Source organism: Chroicocephalus ridibundus, chromosome 20, assembly GCF_963924245.1.
Source record: "Chroicocephalus ridibundus chromosome 20, bChrRid1.1, whole genome shotgun sequence".
NCBI lineage: Eukaryota > Metazoa > Chordata > Aves > Charadriiformes > Laridae > Chroicocephalus > Chroicocephalus ridibundus.
Genome location: NC_086303.1, coordinates 5,280,865 through 5,299,163, shown reverse-complemented (window position 1 = coordinate 5,299,163; position 18,299 = coordinate 5,280,865). Strand labels below are relative to the sequence as shown.

The following is an 18,299-nucleotide window of genomic DNA, read 5'->3' as shown; positions in this document are numbered from 1 at the left end:
GTAAGGTAATGCTGTTCTAAAACATGCACTGCCTTGCGGGGTGTCTGCACAGTAAGTGCAAACCCCGAGTTTCCCCGCGTGTTCCCTGCCTCTCCCATGGCCCCTCTTCTTGGACCCCTCCACCAACCACTCCCTCGGTGACCCACCGTCCCCTGAACCACTGCCTCGAACCTGTGCCCTATTTCCGATCCCCCAAAGACCTCGGTACTCTATCTCATCTCAGTGGGGCTACTTTCTGGATTTTTTTTTTTTTTTTCTTACGAATAGGGTGAGTTTGTAATCAGAAATAAGGATTCCTTGTTACTGTGTGTTACACGCACACCTTGTCCTGCCTGCCCAGTGGGTTGAGTACGTTTTCAAAACACCCACGGTCCAGTTCAAATCCCCTCTGAAGTTTTTTAGGGATCCTTCTACTGACTGAACGGCATTTCAGATAAGGCTCCTAGACTGTGAACGGCATGAAAGCATTCATCCCAAGGGTGTTCTGACTCTTCCCATCCTCTTCTTGACTGGAACAACTAAAAGATTTAGTCCAGAACATTGATGAGTGCTTTGGGGAGATATCTTTTTCCCAAACCATTTTGATCACAAGCAGCAAATTCAGGGACAGGGAAGGAAGCCCCTTCTGCGCACTTTTCATAATGTGATCGATACAGAGCAGTAAAACTGAAATTTGAATGCATTTTATGCCTGCAACTAGGGAAGAGCCCAAGTGACACCCTGTGCTATGCGGGGCTTCTAGTGGCAAGCTCTCAAACGGTCACTTGTGCAGCAAGAGACAACTCTTGTACAGTATGTGATATTTCCATAACAATTCTCTACTATGTGTTTGATGATTTTCATTAAAATTCACCACAGACTGATGCTACCAGGACCATCTACCTCTCAGGCACACAAGCCTCCCTCACTAACCCAGAGACAGACAGCTGAGATCTTAATCATTTCTAAGAAATCTGACATTCTTTTATATTTGAGTGAAGCTAATAACAACTGCTATTTTAGTTTCCCTCGCTGATGCCTTCCCTTCTTACCTAGTGCTGATGTTGTGACAGTAATGACAAGATGACAGCATAAAGCCTGAAAAATCTAAGCATAAGCCAAGGGTTAGAGACCCTTCTTCAGTGCATTTCAACCACAAATATGGCTTTTATGAAAATAAGGTTATAAAAAATTTAAGATAAAGACACATACTGGTATGTCTTCGACTGCAATGAAAACAATTTCTTTTGTTTGAATTTCAAGTCTTCCTACAAGATATTTCCAGCACTGGGATAAAAGGCAAGAGTCAACAAGAAAAAGTGAATAGTAATGGAAGTAAAACTGGACAGTCTGTTATATTTCCATGAATGCGAAAAATAAAGAGTGGCCTTAACAATGAAAGTAAATTATATTTTTAAAGGTTATTTCTATTTTACTACTCTAAGATATTAAAAATATTAACGAGCTTTAATGTACAGTTTTGAAATACATATGCATTATTGAGCTGATTCACTATCAGATTGCTAGAAGGCTTTGTGAGGAGAGAAAGTGGGGCTTTCCTACAGCTCCCAGGTGTCTCATTTTTAAGGAAAATCGAGCTTCATGAACCATCATAGCTAGACAGCCATTAAAGGAAACATCAGGACCCTGCCAGTTTGGTTTTATGTAACACCTCATTAACTAAGTCACCACTTCTCTACCTCAGTTTCTGATTATGTGGTGCAGGAGAGAGTAATAAAACCAAAGGAGGTTAGTTTCCAAAAGGAAAACCCCACTACCTAATGATTATTACTTATTTTAATCTTAGACAGCAGTGATTTTTCCAGAACTGTGTACAGCTTGTTCTATAAGGTGAAATTAAGAGATTCATTCTCTTAAATTATCTTTGAGGGTGATTACTCACGGTCTTTTGTTACTGCCTGAGTCCTCCTTTTACTTGCTTGTTTGAAAAAAAGCAACAAAGAAATTGGTGCAATGGAACAAGACACTCTCCTACAGTAGCTAATCAATATTTCTGCATCTCTGAGGTGGCATCACGTTAAATGAGGAAAATTCCAATTTCCAGTTCTTCATTCAAGGTTAATTACAGGAGGCTGATTTCACAGTCTCAGGGCCTGACAGGCCAAACGCGGGAAGCCTCAGAGCAACAGACCATGTATAAAAAATGGATTGTATTTCTTGAAGTTCCTACAAGAATAATGGATGGGATGGTCAAGAGAGACGGCTTGAAAGGAGCTGCACTGACTCTGCTCTGCGATTCTGATGAGCTAGGAAGAAGGATACCTCATTTCTGTAGCCACGGGCCAATTCTGACAATAAATGTAACGTCAGTGGGCAAATGGCATTGCTGGAGGCCAGTTCAAAGTCTTAATTTCCAAGTCCCTGGGCAAGAGAATTAGGGAAGCTCAAATTCATGCTGGAGTAGAAAAATTGTGGTTTCCAGTGTCCTTTTATTGCGCTTAAAGTAACAGTGATGTGGATGTGTAATGGCTCTGAAGCCTTACTTGGCAAATGCATGACGTATAACCAGCTCAGAAATGTTTGTAATTTATTTAATTTAATATTGGTTTCATTCTTTTTTGATAATAAAGAATGTGTGAACAATCATCTGCCTCTTCTGCTGGTTTGAGGGCAGGCTTTCGATCGCAGCTTCCATGCGGTATTAAGCATCTCAGGACAGTTTACGCCATGGAAAGGTAGGATAAATCATCAAATTCAGTACAAGACAGACGTAAAGAAAAGAACAACAATTCTTCCATTGTGCTCCGTGGTGAAACCAGGCAAGAAGTAATGTGTTTTGAAAACCTGGCAGGTTTAAACCCTGTCAGGAGTGGGGCTGCCACAGGCCACGGCACGCCACCGTGCCGGACTCAGGCCCATTCCTCAGCCTGGTCCTCACCGGTGTCCCCCTGCCAATTTGTGGCCCCGCTGTGGCCACCACCACGGGGTGGTTATTCCCCATGGTCACCCGTTTTTCCCCCCAAGCAGCCCATCATTTTGGGAGCAGCATCCTGAGCCCCAGCACCTGGGCCTGCAGTGGGCTCCAGGCACAGCCCAAGCCAGGGTGAGGGGCCATTCCCATTATTGCTTGCTGCTGTGTGCCGGGAGCCCCTGATGGGTGCCAGACACCGTTCCCCACGGCTCCTAAACGTTCCCTCGGGATAAGAAACATGAGATTTCAGGGAGGAGACAGACAACGTAACCGCCCGTTCCACCTGCCCGCCATTTCAACTCTGTCGCGACGCAGAACTACAACTCCCAGGAGCCCTCGCGGAGGGGGCGGGCCCAACCCGCCCATTGGTCATTCCCTCGGGCGGGTGCGCGTCCATTGGCGTTCGGGCACGCCCATCCGCGCCTCAGCGGGGCGGCGGCGGCCAGAGTCCGTCGGGAATGGCAGGCGGGTGCGGGCGGCGGCGGGCGGCGGCCTGGGCCGTGGGCTTGGGTCTGGGCGCGGGGCTGCTGGCGCTGGTGGCCGCTGTGCTGCTCCGCGCCTACCTCCTGCGCGCCCCGGCCATCCCCCGGCTGTGGGCGCGGCGCGGCGGCACCGCCGCCTTCAGTGCCGGCGAGAGGCTGGAGCTCAAGGAGGCGCTGCGAGGTGAGGGGGCCCGGCGGGCCGCCCTGGCTGGCCCCGCTCTCCCGGCCCACCGGGCCTCCCCCGGGGGCTGCAGCCTTTGTGCCCTCCCTTCCACTCCCGGGTCGGGGGTTGTTTCCCCGGCGTGGCGGCTGCGGCGTCCCGAGCTCGCCCTGGGGCCGCCGCGGCCTTCTCCGTGGGGAGAGAGGTCGGCAGCAAGGGCCGGCCGTCGGTACGGGAGGGAACGGGGCAGCAGTGAAGGAGAACACTTCCTCAGGTGCTTTCCCCTTGGAGGAAACCGGTTGTCTATTCTCTTGAAGCCACTTTTCTTCCCGTGTTGATGTTCTTTAGTGTTTCCCTCTCCTACATGCAGAATGCTCCACACATCCCGTGACTGCATTACTAGCTATATCTCTGTCTGCTGGATAAGTCACTGTTGGGTTTTTTTCCTTTCTTGCTGGCTGAAATCTTGCATGCTGCCTTGCTGCAGGCAGACTACCCATAACAAGTCATGGTGTGTTTGTGCTCCCTGACGCAGTCTTCTGCAGAACACTTTGAGGGTATTTAGATCTCATGAGGGTTGGCATTTTGCAGGAAATCACACTCTGGCATGAAGCAACGGTCCTTGACTGTTCAAGTAGGGGCTGGGTTCTGGAAATCTCATGTTGTTGGTTTGGAAGATTTATTGCCTAGCAAATTCTGTTGACATACGTTTTAATGGGAAAATGCAGGATGCAGGAGATGCTTATTTCCGTGATTCTTCTTGAATAACACACGACCTTTAAAAGAATCTGTAACCTCACTTGACAGATGCTCTTATGCAGCTGTGATTGGGCCTAAGTCATACCTGTCTTTTGCATGGCAGTGACTCGATGTTGGGGAGCAGCCTTGTCTGACCCTGTTTAAATGATAGAGCAGATTAGAAGGAGCAATAAAAGACCTGTCTATTTGTATATCTTTAAGAGTTGGAGCATAATGAAAAAAGGTGCTGTAACAGTCTTGCCATCACAACCTGACTTACTATTGAAAAAGAACCTTGAAATGACAACTGAGCTGCCTGCTTAGCTGCCATAATAGTTTATGACTGCAAGGAATCCGTTCAGCATAGCAAAATGCAGCTGCTTCTGAACAGTAGCATTTCTAATAACATCCTTCATCACTTTAGGATGAAAAACGGAATTGAAGTATCTAGAAAAATACTTTGGCTGAAACTGGAAGGAAATACCGGTGTGCTGCATGTGCACGGCTCAGCTGAAGTATGACAGTCTTTTTTGATAGTGGTAGCTCTTAGTATCCTTTGAAATAGTTTTTAAAGTCTGAAAGATATTCAGGAACATAAATATTACTTTTCCTTTTGAAATGCAGTTCAAGTATTGTTAGACTGATTTCTGTGCCAAATGATTTCTATTCTGTATTTCATTGAAGGTGCTATTAAAATCCCGACTGTTTCCATATCTCCAGAGGACTTGAATACAACTGCCATGGCAGAATTTGGGAATTACATTCAGGAAGGTACTAAACTTTCATTCTTAGCAATCTCTGCTGCTTGATTTCATTTTTGTAAACAAATTGAAGAGAGTATGGTTCTTGAAGATAATGGAACAGATTTTTATTTTGTTTTTCCTCAAGAAAGGAGTGGCAAAAATGGCATGCATAGGTCACCTCTGCAGCAGTGTACTTTGGTGTAGCAATGGCCAAAGCTAGAACGTAGAACGTTCAAATGTCCTTTCGCAATGGTGGGGTTTGGTCCTTGAGATGGTTAAATGACCTTGCCATTAAAAAAAAAAAAAGGAAGGCTACCCCTGTTTCAGCCTGCTTTTTCGCAGTCCCATCATTGCTACCTGGAACACAGCTGCAGCACTGATGAGCAACAGTTCCTGGTTTTGCTTAGGGAAGTCTTAAATACAAAGTGAGATGGATTGGTAGAAGTGTGAGAACGAAGCTGCACATCTGCTTCCTGAAGCAAATTTGTTGTGGTCCGTCTTATTTACAGTGTTCTCCTTGAGGCTAAATAGATGACTACTCTATGGAGTATATAATGATAAAATTGGGCATTATTGTTGATTTTTCTTTTTCATATGTTTTTAATTTTTTTCTTAACAGTCTTCCCGGCTGTATTTTCTTCAAAGTTCATTCAACATGAAATTGTTGGGAAATACAGCCATCTCTTTACTGTTCAGGGTTCTAACCCTGAACTGATGCCCTATATGCTGCTTGCACACATGGATGTTGTGCCTGCTCCCCCAGAGGGCTGGGATTTCCCTCCTTTCTCAGCTGCTGAGCATGAAGGTTTCATCTATGGACGAGGAACGCTGGATAACAAAAACTCTGCCATAGTACGTCGTCTTGGTAATACAATTTCAGAGAGATACAAAGCCTGAAAAGACAGATTGGTGGAATCTGTTCTCTTGAGATCTACGATATTGTCTCTCTTGACCCTCCTTAAATGTAGGATGTGATTAATTCCTAAGCCCTGCAGTTTTCTCCTAACTTTTCCTAGTGATGAAGTGGAATGGTCTTTTGTTACTGAAGAAAGCAGAGTTAAAGCTCTTAGAAGATACAGAAAAACATATTCACAGCTGCAGATGTATTTGGTTAAATACTGTGTTTGAATTTTATGTCAAATGCTGTGTTTGAAATCAGGGATAGACTTTTTACTGTTTCCCAGGTGTCATATGGGTATTCAAAGCAAAACTTGGCCCTTTGAGAAGGCTTGAGTTTCAAAATAAACAATGTTTATTTATTATTACAGTCAAATAACCTTATATCTTTTATTATCTAGTCTGTGGCAAAGCTGTTGTACTAAGTATATTTGGGAGGAATAAAGTAAAAAAAAAAGATTGATCTGTGAAGGATTTCTCATTTGGGAAAAAGTTGATGGAAAAATTAGGAAGGAAAATAGTCCTTTGTGACTTGCAGGTATTACTTCCATGACAGCCCAGTATTTAAATTTAAACAGATGTTCAGCAAACCAGTGTCACAGATGCTGTGGCTGCTTATTGCGGCACAGGCCATACTGCTAGAAAGTTTGAGTTGTTTAATTATCAGTTTCAAAGCCTTGCAACTTAAAACTTTGTTCTGGTGCTTCCTTCTACTGTGAACTGCACAATTAACTCCACAAACGGACAATAAAAATCAACAATTTCAGTGAACAAGACAAAATGGGTGCTGACAAGGTAGAGGCAACATAATTTCTGATGAAATATAGAAAATTTTAACTAGCTTAAACTGGAAAAAAAAGGTAGAGATGAAAAAATACAACAAGTGGTAGATTTCATTTCTCATTCTTCATATTAAGTTTCTTGTTCTTCTGTTTCTGTCGTCTTAGCATTTTTTGTACAAAACATACCGCTTATTAAAATAAATGGATTTGGTAGCTCAAGTCAGAGCCAAACTGGGTGTAGGATAGCCAGTTTAAAGGAACAGTGAATTCCTTGGATAATAGAACACTGTCGTGCTTCCTGTGCAGTTTGTCACTGATGACTTCAGTACCAAGAACAAGCCTACACTGTGTTTTGTGTATGTACACTGACACTGTGTAGCACACTAAGTCTTAAGCATTATTGATCAAAAATATTGCAGTGCATTTTCCAGAGAATATGAATATCATCAGTAGGAGTTGTAGAAATAAAAGCTCAACTGTGAACAGGACAAAGTGTCCTTAAGGGCCTTGAATGTATTGTGTATTTTTTACACTGCATTGCATTCTTTTACATTTATTCTCCTTACTGACACACGGGAATAGTACAATACATTCTGCTTTTTTTTCTCTGCAGGGTATTCTGCAAGCTCTAGAATTTTTGCTGAGAAGAAATTACAGACCCCGCAGATCTTTCTATGTTGGCATTGGACATGATGAAGAGGTATTTTCTTTCATCAGAACAACTAGTTTGCGTTGTTCATGTGTGTAACAAGGCTTAAACAGAAAGCTTAGCTAGAAAGTCTTTCCTGTTTTTCTTGGTTGTGAGAGTAGATACTGTGTCAGGCACGTGGTCATAGTTACATATTGATTCTTTGGCTTTAAGTGTCATTGACAAAGGGTTTGGTGTGATGAGCAAAGGGAAAAGAACACAGCAGAGTGTTATTTCACATTCTTTTCTGCGTGGAAGGTGCAGCAGGAGTCACATTTTGGACTATACATAGTATATGAAAGAATGGCTTAAGATTTACATGGTTGTTCCAAATGATCAGTAAACAATACAAAGAGACAGATGAGGTGGTTTTGTTTATTCATTTCCAAAATATACCTCTTTAAAATGACTAATTAATCTGTGGAGCTTATAGCTCTGAGATATCATTGTGTCCAAGAACTAGTAGCATTCAAAGCAACATTTGGTGGCTCGTGAATGGGAGCATCCCTCAGGGGATATAAATTCATCTGCTACTAAGCCTTTAAACAGTCTCCAATGAATTTTGCTAGGAAGAATCTTGTATTGACTGGTTGCTCTAGAGCTGTTCGCTAGTGGATTTCTTGCATTCTTTGCATTGTAGCACTGGTCACTCTTAACAGCAAGATGTTTTCCAGTATTCTTCCCAATGGCGTGGTTTAATCTGACCAGTTCCTCTGACTGGATTCTCACAGGTGTCTGGTTGGAAGGGAGCAGTGAAGATTGCAGCTCTCTTGGAAGCGAGAGGAGTGAAACTCTCCTTCTTACTAGATGAGGGAAGTGCAATACTAGATGGCATCATTGCCGGAGTGAATAAGCCAGTAGCTGTGTAAGTAAAAGAGAACACACTTCACTCTGATGGAAGTGATCCATTTTCTATAATTAATTTATGAGAAATGATCTTACTAATGTCAATAAAATATGTTTTCAAGGCAAGTGTCAGTCTTGAGGTTGCTAAAGCTACAGCAGTGGCACAAAGCGCACGCAAAGGACCTCCAGAGTTGCTTGCTGTCCATCACAGCCGTGCTGACAAAAGCAGAATGTTCCACTTAGCTAGTGCAAGCGTGTTAATTGTATGCTGCGGAGTGTGCTCACTGCCAAAGCAGCCAAAGACATCAGTCCTCCAAACACTTAAAGATTGTGTTGAGGATTTGTTGTTGCTGCTTCTTTGGTGGTTTTTATGATACTAAAAATATGGAGAGTTGTTCTTTTCACCTATAGTCTGTGCATGTGTATTTGGAGTTGCATTAATCATTTATTTATTTATCGTTGACCAGAATTGGTATCACAGAAAAGGGTTCAATGACACTGAACTTCACTGTGGAAAAAGAGCCAGGACATTCATCCTTTCCCCCTAAGGAGACAAGTATTGGCATTCTTGCAGCAGCGATGTCCAGGTGAGAGCTTCCCTGTCGTCTAATGCAGAAGACAGTCAAGCAGACTCTTAAGTCACTGATGCGTGACTTTCCTTTTTAATATTTGTATTTAGAGTGTTTTGTAAATTCCCCTTATATGTTTGAAATTGAAGTTTGTAGCTCACTTTGAAGGGCAGAAATGCAATCCCCAGCAAAGGGACAATTGCCAAATGTCTGGAGTGTCTTTTCACTTCACCTGCTCTAATGTCAGTTGTTTCCTTGAAACCAAGACAATTGGTGCATCATGATGTCTATCATAATGTACTCCGTAGCGATAGAGATTGCTTTGTTTGGGCTGCAGAATTTCTCTGGCATTTATTCTTGCACATACCTGCTACGTCTAGCTGGTAATTATCCAAGCCAGTAAACATGGTGTAAAGTCAGAACGTAACTGGGTAAATCATCTCATTACATGTCTGTGTAGATATCAAATTTGCTAATAAATACATTTTAGGAAAACTTAATATGCACAGATATGATAGTATTTGGCGTGATATTTTTGTAGGTTTCCATGTATTCTTTATCAGAGTCAGGATTTCGGATTTTTTCAGCTTTCTGATTCAGAAAGATTCAGAAAATCTTTGCGTGTGACTGGAATGCTCAGAAATCTGACGCAGAGCTGTGCTTGCAGATTTACTTACCAGGAGAGGAAAGTGGGGTTGCGTCTCAAATACATGGATACATCTCACAAATCAAATTCCTGTCAATCTTCTGGAGCAATAATAGCCAGAGATTTTTTAAGTTTCAAATGTTGATTTGCTTTGCCATAGACTGGAGCAGAATCCCTTGCGCAATCTGTTTGGCCGTGGGCCAGAACTCATGACAATGGAGCACCTTGCATCAGAGGTGAGGAAAGAACTATAATTTCATTCTCAGATTTTCATATTAATAAGTAAAGAGTAAGACAGCATATGAATTTAGAGCTAAATTACATAGCTCCTGGAAAGGAGAAGACTTAAGCTGGCCTTTCTCCTGGAGAATTCTTTCTGCTGGAATTATTTCAGCCATAGCCAAGTGACTACCCTGTCTTCTTGAAAACTAGAAACTTTCTGATTTGTGGTTTTATTTCTTCCACTTAGTTCACATTTCCTCTCAATCTCATCATGAGCAATCTATGGCTGTTTTCACCTATTGTCAGCAGGTAAGAAAAAATATCCTTGATGACCATTCACAGCCTCTCACCCTTAAAAGATGAAGATCACTAGCTATTTCTAATCTTGTAGTTTAAACAGTCTCAGGGCTTTAGCGTTCATAACCACATTCTTAATTGAATAGGCCATCATTCAGCTTATTGCCTTTGTAATTGTGCTTATGTTTTATTGATATTAAACTTCCTTGAAAAATGTTTATTTGGGGTTTTCTTCCTTTTTTGTAAGAGTTCTTGCCTGGAAGCCTTCTACCAATGCCTTGATTCGAACTACAACAGCAGTCACGATGTTTAATGCAGGAATCAAGGTAGCTTCATTTTGATTTTTCTCCATGTAGTACAATGAGACAATTAGGACATTTGGTTTCTACCTGTTTATATCCAGTTGTAAGATCAGTACTGGTCCTGGTCTTGGACCCTGTGTGGTGTCACCGCCAGTCTCATTTTTACTTTAGATGTGGCTTGGATTTAGCTACAGTTGAAAATACCTTCCTTCCAGAAGTGTCTGATCTCTGTCACAGAAAGGTCTCTGTAATAAACACTTCCCTAGCCCGGATGAGGTCTTGTGTTTGTGAGCACAGGTCTGGCATTTACCTTCATGTGAGTAGGGTTAGTGTGCACCTTGGACTGAAAGGTAACTGGTTCTGGCTGATAAAGCCGGATCTTGCCCTGATAAGGAGGTGTAGCTATCCAAAAATACTGTAGCCCTGGAAAATAAACAGGCTGTTTGGTGTGTCCCTGAAAAAATCTGTTACTGGAAAGCATCACTGGACAAGAAAACAAAATACAGTGGCTGAACAGTGACACTGAGTGGCCAGGAAAGAAGTGACACCCTGGTTTCTTGTTTTTTTTTTTCTAAAGACTATGCCTTTTTTGTTTAACAAAACTGTAAATACTCATTCTGTAGAAAAGAAGAGTTATGTGTCTTCAGTGAGATGATTTGTTAAGCAATTTACATGTCTCATACTTGGGGAAAAGTAATATGACAATGAGGTAAAAATACTGCTTAAAAAACCCAACGTAAACTTTCAGAATTTCTCAATATAAAGTTTCTGAAGGGAGAGGTCTTATCTCAAGAGGAAAACTTCTCTATAACAGTTACCTTCATTTTTGTTGAACTGAACGTTTCTTTGTGTAATTGTCTGCATTATAGATGAGATTTTCAGGATTTTAACACAGCGTGCAAAAAGAGATACCACGTTTAATGTTAGTGAAAACAGTGAAGCATTCATTACTCTGAGGCCTGGAGTTGCTTGAGCACTTTCTTAGTTTGCAGTTGGCATTTCAATCAGTTTTAAATTTCCTTTTAAGTGTTGGTCCTTCATTTTTTTTCTAGGTAAATGTCATCCCATCTTCTGCAAAAGCAACCGTGAACTTCCGGATCCACTCTGCAGAGAAGGCCGCTGAGGTACTCGCTGTACCCCCAGGTGCGGGGTGTTCTCCATCCCTTTCTGAGCAGAGCAACACTTGGCCATTTGTGGCAGCAGATCTGTTCTCTAAGAATACTCTTTTCATCTCTCCCTGTATTCATAGAAGCAGTAGAAGGGGAAAGTTTGGGAATTGCTCCATTGTGGAGACTGTCAGAAACACAGCTTACCTAATGTCTTTTCTGCTCCTTTGAGATGTGCCTTATTTACTATGGCTTCTGGATGTGGGGCAGAGCAAGAGGCAGACCGAACTTGGAATTGTGCCTTGCAGTTCATCGAGCAGGTTTCAGAAGTATTTTTGTTCCAAAGAGCACATGGATCATATGTGATTATGGAATGGAAATGTTAAGGTTTCTGACCTGTGAGAATATGTCAGTGTTGTACACTTCAGTAGGCATGACTTGCCTGTCCAGCCAAGGACAGCTGTGAGACATTGTTAGTAAATAGTATCGTCCCTTGCCACGCCTTTGCTGAAAGTTCACCTCTCTGGAACCTTTTTCTGAATTATTTACTCAGATGACCTAACTACCAAGTAGAAGCAGGTTGACCACCTGCCTTTCAGGACTGAAGCAGTTCAGGAATACCTTGAGACAGTGATGTGCATCTGATTGTGCTGGGGTTGAAAAAATTAGCTTAAGTAACAGCTATACAGTGAGGAAGAGAGGCTGCCACACAGTTTCAGTCCTGACTATGCACCTGTATTTGCAGCCACAATTGGCAGTTCATGGACAAATGTTTTCTGGAAAGTGGAACATTTGCTGACAGGTAGCAGGGATGCTCTCTCCTTTCTTTTGCTTATTTAATCTCCGTGTTTTACCCATAGGTGCTGGAGGCAGTTAGAAACACTGTTGCTGATGACAGAGTGAAGATTGGTGTAGTAGATGCCTTTGACCCGCTCCCCGTCAGTCCTTGGGATGACCAGACATTTGGAGTCCATATTTTTCAAAGAACCATTCTGGATACTTTCCCAGATGTTGACAGCGTAGTCCCAGGTAACAGCAAACACATGATGATTATTGTTTCCTCTCCAGCTTCCACCCTGTTTTTCTCTCCCTCATCCTCCAGTATTGACTTGTTTCCATTTTCTGTGTACTTCTCCACCCCGGCTGTTAACTACTGGAAACAGCTGGTTTTTCCTCTTTTTATTCCATTCCCTCTTTATGTTTTAGAAGTTTTAATGTTGTTTTTTAGTAGTGGAAGTAAAAAAGCAAACAGGAAGCTGACAGAAACAATGAGCCTTGAATTTGACTCTTTGTGCATACAAAGGAATCTCTTCAGGGAAGAAAGGAATTGTGAGGGAGAGTTAGGAGGTCTTCTTGCTTGAGGTCTTCTTTTATTATTTTCATAGGTGGGAAAGCCATTCCTGCTTTTCTGTATTGTTCCTTATGATCCCAGCCCCTTCCCTTTCTCGCAGCTCCTTCCTACTCCTGTACGGTTTGTTGGACTGCAGTTTGAAGCTCAAACTTTTGTGGAGGCTGAGTATCATGACTGTTCTTAGAATGATTGAATTGTATGTTCAGCTCCTCCTGTTCATGAAGGAGAGACTGTTCTTCCAGGATGTACCAGTAAACTGTTTCCAGTGATTTTACTTTTGGTGTAGTTAGGGGTTATGTAGAACTGTTATTAGATGCCTTTCCTTTCTCCTGGGAAAAGTGTCGGTCATTAAAATTGCTGGTTTCATGCAAAGTAAACCTGAGGTTTGTTTTCCAGGCACATGTATTGGAAACACAGACAGCAGGCATTTCACTAACGTCACAAATGCCATTTATCGATTTAACCCGCTGCCCTTGAAATCAGATGATCTTCCCAGGTACTGTATTCTGTCGGCATGTGGGCAGCTGTTTGGGGTGGGGACTAGTGAAAGAGAAAATCGATATGTGTTAGGCAGAAGAAGGAAACCCAGCCTTGTATACCTTGGCGTGGTGGTGGTGTTGCCTCACATTCTGTTAGGCCACCCGTTTCCTGCAGATTTGGGTGCTGCAAAAATAGGGGATGGTAATTACACTGGGAGAGTATTAGGCTTTACTCTTCTTCACTTCAAGTGCAGACAAGACCTCATTAGGTGTCCCATTCAGTAGTACAGCAATGCTGTGAAGCCGACTGGATGCTTTAAATAGTGCAGCAATGTGAAAGGTGTTGTCCTGGTCATTGGCCTTGTTTCAGAGATTTATCTGTGTGTGTGGACGCGTGCCACTCTGAATTTATTTGCTCCTTAAAGCTGGAAGTTAGATTTCCTGGAGCAAAGTGATAACAAAGAATGTCATCGTGAAGACATTGTTTGTTTAGCATGTATTAGATTTGGCATTTTATTGAGGTGCAGATGATACCGGAGTAGAGTGTTCTCGTAGCTGTACAGGACAGTGACACAAATGACCAAGAAACAGGCAGGGAGCTGGAATACTGTTTTTTTCTTTTCCACATACACTGTGGACTTGGTTGTTGTGCTCTGAGCCGTAGAATCAGTAAATTTGGCTGACCTGAGGAACAGACATTGCCAACAGGGCAGTATTTGGTGTACATTGTTGTATTTTTATGTTGTGCATTGCTTTATGAAGTGAACAGGCAAGTAGGGTGCTAGGTGTATGCAGGTGGGTCACAAATGCACACTGGCATGACAAACATTCTTCTCTTTCTCCCAGGATCCATGGGTTGAATGAGAGAATCTCAGTTGAGAATTACGAGAAACAGGTTGAATTCCTCTTCCAGCTGATTAAGAACTGTGATACTGACAAGCTGCCGGAGCCTCACGCAAACTCCCACGAGCTGTGAGAAACACACCTGAAAAGAGCAGCTACTCAGGTGGACTCTGGGATGGCAGGGGTCTGGGCCATAAGATGCAGTTGTGCGTTGCGTATTGAGCTACGTCTGGAATTTGGGTTTTATAAATTGTGGTTTACATACAGATGGAAAAATTGATGGTTGCTGCTTTAGGCGAATGTATGGTTTGCTGGAAAGTGAGAAGAACCTGGACAAAACACAACAAATAACCCTGATTTCTGTTTCTCCCTGGTCTGACATGCAGCCGTTAGTCTGATGGTATTAATTTTTTCAGCACTTTCTTTAAGCCTCTGAAACTTGTAGTCACTTAAAAATCTAAGCTATAATCAGCAGTCACTTGCCTATCAGTAAAAGAGGTGAATCTTCCTGTGTGTGCTTTTGACAAGCTCATTTTTTACAGGTAATTGATTTTTTTATAAATGATGTGTCTGTCAAAAGCTCACGTGAAAGGTTTGTGGCATGGTGTAGGTTTCATGTGATTGGTAAAATTATACTAAGAGATTGTGGCACTGCTGCTTGATCTGGGCTTCTTCCCCAGGTGATGGTCTCAACCAGTGTCAGTGTTGACTTGATACTGCTAAGTTCTTCCATACATGCACTGATTTCTGACTCTCTTAAAATACTGAGCTCCAGAAGTTCTAGCTGTGTTGTTTTAACTGATGTTCCCCTGAGCTCAGAGGTGCTGAAAACTTTTCTTCCTGTCTTTTCAATTACCTCTCTCTCACTCTTTGCTATGGCCCAGGGTATTTTGTGCAGCTGGGTGTCAGAATAAGGCATTGCAGTTTTAAATAAGAAACCAAATCTGTGTTGTCTACTCATACGTATTCTCTTTTCACTGAATCGGTTTCTGTAGTGTATGTTTCTCTTTTGCTTCTCTGAAAACTTGATTATGAAAGATGGTGAAGTCCTTCAGTTTCTTCCAGTTCAGTGGGAGCGGGGAGTCATTGTGCCTTCGCTGCCTGTGCAAGCAAGTTTCACTTTACTGCAGCACTTCTCTTGACTCAGCTCTTTGGGAATCCTAGTGCAAACAGGCCGTTGATGTTGACTCTGTTTCATCTTGCACTAGCATGCCTATCTTTGTTAGCACTAAAGGGTTAAGCATTCTTTTGGCCTTGATAGTCTCTTTAGCTGGAGTTACAAAGACAAAGTAAAGACTGGGTGAAAAGTGCTTCGTTGTACTGACACGCAGGCTCTGTGCTGCAGGTACTAGTGCAATTCCTCCTCTTGCACTGTTGCAGAGATGTATGTCTCTTTTTCAGAGTTTGAATTGTACACTGGAATGGGTGGTTGTTCTGCTCTAAATTCATATTGTAAAATGCACTGGAATGTACAGGAAATACCCTGAAACGTATTCTGAAAAACAGTGATGGAACTGGGATTCCTATTCTTTCCGTTCACCGTTCTCTATTTATTTGCAGTCTGATCTTATCAGTATTGCCAATGGAGTAAAACTGTGTCAATCTACTAAATAATTGAAACCAGATCGGCATTTTCATCTAATAAAACAAGGAATGCAGATTCTTTTCTGATAATTATTTATTCTTTTTATGTAACTGTATAATTGCAATGAAGTCATTTCCACACCTGATTCTACACTAGATCAAGTCATAAAGTTTCCATCAAAACAAATCCACATATTTTCCAGCCTGCATTAATCTTTGCACCCTCCCTGGTACTCCCCTTTCTGTACAAAATTAGCTAACTCTGGTTATGCATTATTAGGTAGTAAATAGCTTGCATCTTTTACAGTTTATTGCATTTTGTCTGTGTGCCCTAACGTCATTAATTTGTTTAGCCGCATGTCTATGGCTCTTTTGTGAAGGTGTCATTCCTCTTGCAAACACAGCAAAAGTGATGTGTCAGGATACAGCACAGAATAAAACACAGCCCCGGGAGTGGGAGGTAGGGGAAAGTTATTAGGGTTGTTTTTTTTTTTCCTCTGGCAAGTCTCTATAAAGACAACTGAGTCTAAAGCCTTCACTTTGACTATGGCAGTATGGGGTCAATATCGTTTAACATCTTCATTAATGACCTGGGCGATGGGACAGTGCATCCTCAGCAAGTTTGCAGATGATGCGAAACTGGGAGGAATGGTTGACTCACCTGATGGTTGTGCTGCCATTCAGAGGGACCTCGACAGGCTGGAGAAATGGGAAAACAGGAATCTCATGAAGTTCAGCAAAGGGAAATGCAAAGTCCTGCACCTGGGGAGGAATAACCCCATGCTGGGGACTGGCTGGCTGGAAAGCAGCTTTGCAGAGAAGGGCACGGGGTCCAGGTGGACAGGGTGAACATTAGCCAGTAATGTGCTCTGGAGGCCAAGGAGGCCAACAGCATCCTGGGAGTGAAAATTAGATGATGCACCAAGGTGCCTTCCAATCTCAACAGTTCTGTGATTCTGTTGTAGGGCACGGGTTGCAAAAATCCTAACTTTGGTCATGCTGTTGTGCAATGAAGGCTGTGTTGTGGTGGTAAAGGGGGGATTTGTTGCCTGTTGTAATAGCAAATGGGTCCTAAAGACATAAAGCATCCTCTGTATTTTGTAGACTCCTGTCCCCAACCAAAAATCACTCATCTCTGTGTTTTGGTGAGGATTGTTTCTTTAGAGAACATTCATCTGAAGATTCATTTTGCTGCTGAAGGAGAAGTGAAGGGCAAACAGCTCTGGGAAGGCAGGGTTGTTTTTGGCAGGTACTGTGCAAATGTGTGCCATGAGGTTTTGCTAATGCAGCTTGTTGAGAGCCTCATTAAGTGCTGCTCATCAACCAGTGCTGAAATCACGCAGTGCCTCTGCATTGAGGAAATGTTCAATACAGCTTTGCTGCAACCTGAAGGCACTAAACTGAAGTGCTTGAAACAGACCTATCTTGCAGGATCCAATGGTGAAAAAGCACATTCCCCACCTCTGCCCATTTTTTCCAGTCACTTCTGATAATCGTCTGTGCTTTTATCCACACAGGAGCTTTCCCCTTTGTATTCTTAAGTCTCCTTATTTTATCACATTAGCTGCCATGTCATGCTTATCTGGCACAATTCGGAAGGGTGACTCAATGATTTGGTATCTGCACACCTCTCCTGACAGAACAGCTTGCTTTCCACCCCGTTTTACTGCTCCCGTGATACGTTTTCAGAGAATGTCTCTCATCTTGAGTGGTATTTGAAATCTTGGTGTCATCACGTAAATAATAGCGTCGGGATGATGCGCTGGCCTTTTCTGCTAAGATCATGTACAACTTTGCGTTGTGTGAGTAGTTACTTGATAATGCCAAGTACATCATGAAAACACAGATTAATAGCTCTGTGAGCTATTCCTCTTTTTTTTTAATGAGTCACTGTGCTTTGAGCATATAGAACAACTACCTTTGATTCATCAGAGAAGGAAAAGCCTGATTTTCTGCTCTGAAGACACATAACTTGGTGTCTTACCTTATGGTGTTTCGAACACTGTTTGTATTAGTCCAATTCCAGTGTGTTAATGTGTTCCTGTGTTATATCCATAGCAACTTCCTTTTTTCCTCCTTCTTTGCAGGCAAGTGTACAAAGCTGCCGTTCTTCTGACAACAGTTACTCAAAGTAACAGGTCTGTAGTTGTCCAGCCTTAGCAGCCAGCTAGCTAGCAGACCAGCTGATCTGGGGTCATACGGGCCTGCTGCACGATGGAGAAAAGGTCGCATTCCACACCTGCATTTTCTAAAGAAAGCTCTGTTGCTGGCCTCTATTTAAAAGGACTTGGTTTATTTTCAGCCCCAAGTGACCATGGGGAGTTCAGGCACAGAGCTGGAGAAGAATGCAGGAACAAGGTGTTTACAGAGTTGTTTCCTCCAGCTTTGCATTTGACACTTGCATTCTTGGCTGCTCTTTTGCCATTTTGTTTGATATTTCATGGTGCTGTTGAAATCCATTTTCTCAAGCAGGTGCTGTGAAAGCTTCCCCACTCAGCCCAGCCTATGCCACCAAGCCCTAGTCTTATCAGTGCTGTAGAGCAAGACATCCACTGAGGAATTTGGAGGCTGCTCAGTCATAGTCTGCAGTATCCTTTGCCATTGTAGGGAAGCAGTCCTCCCCTCTAGCCCAGCCTGTGACCCTTAGTCCTGA

The 18,299-nt window shown here is 42.7% G+C and overlaps 1 protein-coding gene across 1 annotated transcript; it reads left to right on the top strand.

Annotated features, from left to right (window-relative positions):
- Window positions 1-3,340: 3,340 nt before the first annotated feature.
- PM20D1 (peptidase M20 domain containing 1) lies at window positions 3,341-15,722 on the top strand. The gene is made up of 13 exons (XM_063356685.1): window positions 3,341-3,574; window positions 4,976-5,062; window positions 5,654-5,886; window positions 7,327-7,413; window positions 8,133-8,266; window positions 8,715-8,834; window positions 9,623-9,698; window positions 9,932-9,993; window positions 10,229-10,307; window positions 11,336-11,407; window positions 12,250-12,418; window positions 13,137-13,236; window positions 14,066-15,722. The coding sequence occupies exons 1-13, from the start codon at window positions 3,370-3,372 to the stop codon at window positions 14,193-14,195; spliced, it is 1,554 nt and encodes a 517-aa protein (XP_063212755.1). The 5' UTR covers window positions 3,341-3,369; the 3' UTR covers window positions 14,196-15,722.
- The last annotated feature ends 2,577 nt before the right edge of the window (window positions 15,723-18,299 follow it).